Source organism: Cervus canadensis, chromosome 7 (assembly GCF_019320065.1).
Source record: "Cervus canadensis isolate Bull #8, Minnesota chromosome 7, ASM1932006v1, whole genome shotgun sequence".
NCBI classification, from domain to species: Eukaryota; Metazoa; Chordata; class Mammalia; order Artiodactyla; family Cervidae; genus Cervus; species Cervus canadensis.
The window spans coordinates 76,654,663-76,663,248 of NC_057392.1; the positions used below are offsets into that span (position 1 = coordinate 76,654,663).

General features: G+C 37.4%; 1 protein-coding gene across 1 annotated transcript; it reads left to right on the plus strand.

The window, feature by feature from the left end:
- Nucleotides 1–5,460: 5,460 nt before the first annotated feature.
- LOC122444763 (securin-like) lies at nucleotides 5,461–6,133 on the plus strand (the record flags this gene model as incomplete). Its single annotated transcript, XM_043473390.1, has 1 exon — nucleotides 5,461–6,133. A coding segment is annotated over one exon (576 nt), but the record flags the coding sequence as incomplete, so codon positions are not given.
- Between the last annotated feature and the right edge of the window lie 2,453 nt (nucleotides 6,134–8,586).

The window sequence follows — 8,586 nt, forward strand, 5'->3', positions numbered from 1 at the left end:
GAAGATCTCCTGGAAGAGGAAATGGCAACCCACTCCAGTATTCTTGCCAGTAAAAATCCCATGGATAGAGGATCCTGGCAGGTAGAGTCCATGGGATGGCGGAGAGTCGGGCATGACAGCCCAGCACAGCACATAAAAGAACACCGAACAGGGTCCCTGTAGCTATGGAAATGTTCTGCATCTTGACTGTATCAATATAAATATCTTCGTTGTGATATTATACCATGATTTTTTTTCAAAATGTTACCATGAGGGAAACTAGGTAAAGAATACATGAGCTATTTCTATATTATTTCTTACAACTCACATGTGAATCTACAGAACCAGTGTTTCCTGCATTGCAGGCAGATTCTTTACCAACTGAGCTATCAGGGAAGCCCAATCTAAAACTAAAAAGTGTCAATAAACAATGAATCCCTAACTCTCTGCTTCCCTTCCCTGGACACTCAGTCTACCACCAAAAGTTTCTTCTTTCAAGTAAAACAAAGAAGTCACTCCCACTATATTAAAAAGAAAAAAGCCATTGCAACACATAAATGATTATAAACAGTCTTAAATAGTTGCATTGTATGGGAGCATGAACAGAATCAAACGACACCAAATAATGCATAATCTGATAAAATGTTTCTTCATCTTATATAAAGATGTGATCACTTCTGATAAATAGAAAAATCATATATTTTCCCTATAAGACTATCAGAAATTTCAAAATAAATGATAGTCATTAAACCGTTCAAAACAGTAAAAAAAAAAAATGTGTTTTCAACCTTCCTCCCAGGGACTGAATGCACCTACTTCATAAAACACCAATGTATTAATAGAAGGAATACAGCCTTAATCTGAGAAAGGCTATGTTTGACTTTATGCATCCTGGTCTCTGCTGATTTCTGGGGACTTGGAATTGAATGTTGTGACTGAGAAGAAACCCTAAAGAAAGTAAACATATTTCCCCCTCTTTAAAATTGAGGTTTAACTATACTTGGTTTGTTTAACATCATCAATAAGGAAAAGAACAAAAGCACATAAGAAGAGAAGGTGGTGATGGAACACACCTAACTTTAGAACTGGCGCCAGGCAGGGGGCTTAAAGAGAAACACATATAACAGATTGTTGTTTCTCTCCTGCTGCCGCTTCCATTTACAAAAATCTCTATCTACATCCCAATCTCCAGAATCCACTTCTCACCACCTTCATCACTACTATCCTGGGACACATCGCCAAATGGTGCTCAATTCAATTCTCGCAACAAACGTCTCCACTTCTTTAAGCAATACCCACACAACAGCCAGCAGCCTCACTAAACAGAAGTTAGTGGCTAGTGTTACGTCCTTGCTCAAAACAGTGGCTCCCACTTGTTTCAAGGAAAAGCCGAAATCCCATAGTTGTCTACCAGGCCCCACAGACCGAGCCCCACACGCACTCAACTTGCCCAGCTCTAACCACCGCACAGGCTTCCTCAGAGGAGGACGCCAGGTCCCGAGGAGCCGGGAGCCAGCGTCTCGCCTTCCCATCCTCAGCCCTGTCCTCACCGCACGGACCCCGCGTGGACCTCAGGCCTACCTCCAACCCCTCCAGTCTCTTTCCTCCACAACTGCTGGGTCTCACTCACCTCAGCAGCAGACTAGGTCGGCAGGGAAGGAGGCTCCCCAGGTCCGGGAAGCGTAGGCCGGAAGTCAGGGGGCCCCCAGGTACCCGGATGGAGGTCAAAGGTGATGGCGCCCCGGGGCTGGCGCCTGTGCGTCTCCTGGCTCCGGCCCACCCAGGGAGGGAGGCGAGAGCGGACGTGGCTGGCTAGCAACCACGGAGGGCAGAGCCCCCAGGCCTATGCAGCCTCTCTGCAGAGCTCCCGGCTCCGGTCATCCCTCCCACACTGGGTCAGTGTCTTTGTTTAAGTTGTGTGTCGCCTCCGGTCTTGCTGTCCACTGTATTTGCTTCAATTTGCCTGTGGTTCAATTCCTTACTGCTTTGAGGTGTTACCTAAATCACCTGTTCTCGAAGATGCATCATCTGACCAGGATATTTCATTATACAACCCTTATCCCCACCTTCGCAATCCATGCCACATTATTTAGTTTTTTCTTTGTTCAACGCACTACTCGCTTTCTAAGATAGGTTAGTTTTACTTTTATGTTTTCCTTAGCACTCTGCTACAAGTGAACTTCCTCAGGGCGAGAAAAAAATATTTTCTAGCCATACCGGCTTCAGCTTTTTAGGTCACAGCCAGGACTTGGTCTTCTACTTCAGAGCTGGCACTTTTCTTCATGCTCACGGTCATGATCTAGATTCAAGCAAACATCCTTCTCTTGAATTGCCACCATAACCTTCAGCTGCATACTATTCAATGTATCTCCCTTACTTGCATTTAGAGAGTTTTCTAAAATTCAAACGTGACTATGTTACTCCCCATCTGAAACCATTTAATGTCTGCTCATTGTGTTTAGGATTATGTAGTATTTCAGTGAGAAAGCTCATTTGACATAGAATGATGGAGCATCCTTACAGACAGCTCATCTTGGAGATCAGAGAATTATTCCCATTATAGTGAGACTTTTTAATATGGCCTTAGGGAGAGGGAGTGGATGTGACTTATTGAGAGCAATGTGCCTAACTTTATGTGTCGCCCTAGATTCGGCCCTTCAGATGAACCTCTCTAGAAGTCATGCTTTCCCAGTTTAGACACATGATAGGCAGTCAATAGCATTCTCTCAGGATTTCTGCTTTGCCAATAGTTTAAAAATACTGAGGAAACTGGAAGTTTATTAGCATGAAAGGAAGACTGTGAGGATTAGGGGAGAAGTGAAACAAGGCAGTATGAGAGCAATTGTTTAGACAGATTTATAACATTCCCTGGTATTTAGCAGAGAATGTATCTTCTGAGGGCACGAGGAGAGATGGTGAGGTTTGTATTGATCAGTAGCCTATTCTCCAGGTGCTGAGGTCAGGGATTTGAGACCATGTAGAATCACTGACACATAAAAAGATAAAGTTAGACGATATCTCAGTAAAATCTTAATATATTACTTAGTAAAATCTTAGTGTATAGTTAGTAATATCTTTATAGCTCTTTCATTCTACGTTAATGCTGTGAATGTTTAGCTAATTTAAAACACCTGTATCACAAGATGGAATATGACTAAGAGTGTTGTATCATTATGTAAATAATGTCATAGTCTTGTTAATTTGAGAGACTAATTTCTATCAAAACATGGATCATATCTGTCTTATTTTTTATTCCTGGTTCCTAGAGCAATGCTTGGAGCATGCTTTTTTGAATAAATGAATCACGTTTTTTAGCCTTATTTTTTTTTCATATAATTTATTTTTGTTTTATATATTTTCATATAATATAGTTTTTGTTTCATATGCTATTGCCATTATATGCACAAAAGTTTATGAAAATGTTTATCTGAATGAGAATTTTGCATATTATTGTTTATTTATAATATCCTGTGAAAAATAACTAATGAAGGACACTTAGAAGATGGTTGTTCGTGGTGAATTATCTTGAAGTAAGTAAAGAGGAATGTTCTATTAGGACGTTTTAACTTAGGTTATATAATAGGTTGTAAGTTGGTAGTCCTTATTGTGCAATGAGGTAGTCCTTATTCATCTCAAGAAAATAGTAAAGCCTGTGGCATGAGATTCAGAAGGAAAGTTTATATTTGAGGATAGCTGAAACAGTCACATTTGAATAGTTGAATAGTATATTTTCAAGGATACAAAAAGATTTTACAGTTTAAGTTTAATACTAAATTTTGGAAGTTAAGACATTCATTACCTACTTATTGAGGACTTACATTTTGCAGGATGTGGAGTCAAAACAAAGTCCCTATCAATACATTCACACACACACACACACACACACACACACACACACACACACACACACATTACCCCCTGCCTACTTATATGCCTACTGTACATATACACTTACCTATATGATTATTTTATCTACTCACATATACCTGTATACCTATTACATATACACACATACATATCTACTACTCATATTGTATATACGTATATATTTTCTGAGACTTAAGAGAGCATCAGAATTAAAACTGGTGACTAAAACCATTATGAATGAGAAAGTAAATTTATAATTTTAGTAAAAAAAATAAGCATGATAAGAAAAGTCTGTAATTTCATGAAATGACATTGTCTAAGAAATGACAGCTTTATTATGTAACTTTCTTCAGAATTATATCTTAGATATGTGGAAGCATTCATACTGGAGTATGTGCTCAATTTTTAATTTGTACTTTGTCATAATTTTAATTATATCTCCCAAGATTTTTCTGTTATCTCTGAAGGATTCACCTTGCTAAAATGATTATTCAACTTTAAAAGTCTTCTGTTTTCAAAATGTTTTGAAAGAAAAACCATGTTAACAAATTATTTAGCCTATTTTAAAAAATGACACTGTATAAATGTTCTACTAGACCTTCTTTGTGCTTCCTGGAAACCTCTCTTTATAAGACACATTGACTTTTTCAGGCAATCAAGGTGCTCTTTAGTAAATGGCTTCACAGAGCATCAATTTCCATGAAAACAAGTGCTGGATATTCTTATCAGCCATTCTCAAAAGTGTCTTTTAAAGGCAAGAACAAATTGAATAAATGCAATATTTATCTTTCCCTTGCAAAGTTTGACAGACTTATATACCAAGAGTATTTGTATTCTAAATCTTCGGTTTTACTTAATGTATATGCCTCATAAGAACATGTGTTTTCAACCACGTGCAGAAAAGCTGACCCTGAAATTGTGTGTGCTATCTTATAATTTTTATGGATGGTTATAGGATTTTTGTACTGGACAAAGATCAGTTTAAAACAAGTAAAGGTAAATGCAATTAAAATACAGCTTGTTATTAAGTGGTATCTATTTTATGTCAAATCTTGTCCTCCAAAATATTTAAAGTACATACCTATAAAGACTTGATAAACTGTTCACCTGAAGAGAAGGCAATCATATTATATATGGATTAATAAATGCAAGAAAGAAGAAAGTGTGAAGTAGAATGAAAAGTCAGAAGTCAGGGAGAGAGAAAAAAAAGACAGCAATGGTAGGCAGGAAGCAGAATATTATGTAAAACAGATAAAGAATAAAAAAATTTCAACAAAATGGTGTATTATCACTCGTTAGTTGTCTGGTCTCGTTTCCCTAGTTTCAAAAACATTAATATTTGTGATCATATTAAAATTTAATATCACTGTTCTCACATATATATTAATAAGACCCCTTCTCTCCTTATTTCTTCCTTACCACCAGTTTTTCCAGCCAGGAAATACTCTTAGAAAATTACTTCCATGTGTGGATAAATGGAGAGAAGGAAGAGGAGGAGGAATAGTATATATATATATATATATATATATATATATATATATATATGTGTGTATATATATATACACATATATACACACACACACACACACAGACACATCTACATATACATGTATATATGAACCAGGCACCCATGTGGCTCCTAAGGACGGGCTGAACTTGGGGTCTGTGCCTTCAGTCAAAGCTTTAGATGGAAGATCTCAGGTTTCAACACCACGTGTTGACAAAATGTTTGATGCTCCACCAGCTTTACCAAAAACTGCCAGAAAGTCTTTGGGAACTGTCAACAGAGCTACAGAAAAATCAGTTAAGATGAATGGACTGCTCAAACAGAAACAGATAACTTTCTCTACCAAAAAGATTGCTGCGAAGATTGTTAAAGCAAAAAGTTCTGTTTCCGCCTTAGATGACACCTACTCAGAAACAGAAAAATTCTTTCCCTTCAATCCATTAGATTTTGAGAGTTTTGACCTCCCTGAGGAACACCAGATCGCACACTTCCCCTTGAATGGAGTGCCTCTCATGATCCTTGATGAGGAGAGGGAGCTTGAGCAGCTGTTACACGTGGGCCCCCCTTCGCCTCTGAAGATGCCCCTTCCACTGTGGCGGTCTAATCTGTTGCAGTCTCCCTCAAGCATTCTGTCAATTCTGGATGTTGAATTGCCACCTGTTTGCTATGACTTAGATATTTAAATTTCTTAGCACTTTATAGTTTGGGTATGCATTAATAGTTTGTATTAATAAAGCAATTCTTTGTTTAATAAACTCTTACTAAAAAAAAAAAAAAAGAGGCTTATTAGGCTTCCTTGGTAGGAATATGTATTTTTTTTTTTCTGAAAGTTGCTCAATCGTATCTGACTCTGTGTGACCCCTAGTTCCTGTATGTATACACACACACACACACACACACACACACACACACACACACACACACACAGAGCTTCCCTGGTGGCTCAGATAGTAAAGAATCTGTCTGCAATGCAGGAGGTCCAGGTTCAATCCCTGGGTCAGAAAGATCTCCTAGAGAAGGGAATGGCTAGCCACTCCAGTATTCTTGCCTGGAGAATTCCATGGACAGAGAGGAGCCTGGCGGGCTGCAGTCCATGGAGTTGCGAAGAGTTGGACACGACTGAGCGACTGAGTACCACTAGCACCAGTTAAATTATAAAGTCCTCTTTGGTTTTTGCTCATGTTTTGTTTTAAGATATTAAATTGCTTTTAAAGTGCTTGAAGCTTTTTCTTTGTTTGTGAGCAAAGTACATGGTCTTATTGACTTTATACCTAGGAAGGTGACATTGGAAGTGCCAATGCCGTATTTTTCTTTCCTTTCACTCCATTACCTGATGTAGCGAACCAAAGTAGGAGATCTTTAGCCTTTTATTGTATTTATTCTTTTTTGAATTCTTGATTAGGATGTCGTCAGTGCCTACCCTAATATTTGGGATTCTGGAAAGCAGAAGTCCGTAAAACTGTGGACATTTCACCGAGTAATAGAAACTAAAGCTGAAAGAATTTTGTTTGAAAAACTGAGTAGAAAAATAATCATTAAGCAGGACTGGGGAAACAAAAACCCCGTTTTTCAAATGTGCAAACTCTAGGAACCATGTCATAAAGTTGTTAAACATACAGATTTGATAGGTCCTAAATCTATGTGTGGACCCTGAACAGGCCTTTTCATGACCACACATGTCTGGTGAGTACTGAAACAGTATTAATGTCCGGTTAGTTTGATGAAGGCATGTTTGTAAGAGTCTTCACGACTGAACCTGGAAAGAGTTCATGACCCTGGCTACCATATATGGGTGAGTCTTAGATTCTTATTCACAGTATTTCTACAATCCCTATTATTTATTTATTTATTTTCATTTATTTTTATTAGTTGGAGGCTAATTACTTTACAATATTGTAGTGGTTTTTGCAATACATTGACATGAATCAGCCATGGATTTACATGTGTTCCCCATCCTGATCCCCCCTCCCACCTCCCTCCCCATCCCATCCCTCTGGGTCTTCCCAGTGCACCAGCCCTGAGCACAACAGACAACACTGAAATACACTGGGAAGACCCTATAAACTTTTTAAATGCAGCTTTTTAAGAGGAAATTTACATGTGATAAAATGTACCCATTTGAAGTGAACATTTGAATGAGTTTTGTCTATGCAGTTACAGTGATGAAATACTTGGTACCTATTAATGTTGTGAGGAAATATCTTTTACTCTTTGCCAGTTGAAATTAATTTTCCCATTGATTTTTTTCTTAAACCTTGATAGCAGAAAGCCTCAGAGAGTGGCTTGGGACATCTGCTTTGATCAACTATCTTCTGATAGTTTGGCTATTGTGATAGTATGAATGTCTTTAGATCTGCTTAAGTCTCTCTGTAAGCAAATTAATTTTCATGATACTCTTACATGGCCTTCTTTAAGTCTTCATTTGAAGTTCCACACTTGAAGACATTATCCTAGAAGGCATAACATCTAATAACTACATTTGAGTTTTCTCTTTAAAAAGAAAAAAAAAATGACAGTCCCAACAGTTTTGACAAAGGAAGTAAAGAATGCTGTGGAAAGCATCTTTATGTCATAATCAGAATGCTTTTTATCTTACTTTTAGGAATGTTTGATGAAACCACAGAATGCCATGTATATTGCCTTATTTCTGTAAATTATTTAACTCCTGCACTTTACAGTTATTTAGGATATTCAAGACATATTTATTCTAGAAGTTGTGGACTGAATATGTGATATAGGCTAAACACTATGAAGCATCATAAAATTCAGATCTTTACCCAGCAAACCTATACAAAATCAAAACACACTGCTAACAACCCTTTAATTTATGGCTTTATTTCATTTACATTTGCATAAAAATGAAAATAAATTTGATAATGCCCTGATTCAATAAATACATATTCTTGATCTGTGTTTTATCATTAATTATCGCATAGGATCAGTGATTAAGAGCATGTTCTAATTCAGTGACCAAGAATACTCAGAGATTTTGAAATGTTTTTTTCAAATACTTGTTTCTAAATTCTGGGTAGAGCTTGGAAATTAGGAATGTATTATGGTTATTTACTTGGTCCTTAAACAAGCGTCTATTAACCACCCTGTAGTGTGTTTATTTCATTTCATAGTCTTTTACTTAAAGCATCTTTTACCTGAATGGAAAGAATTTCTTCTGTAGTTCACTATAGTGTACTATCTGGGCTTCTCTGGTGGTTCAGTTGGTAAAGAATTTGCCT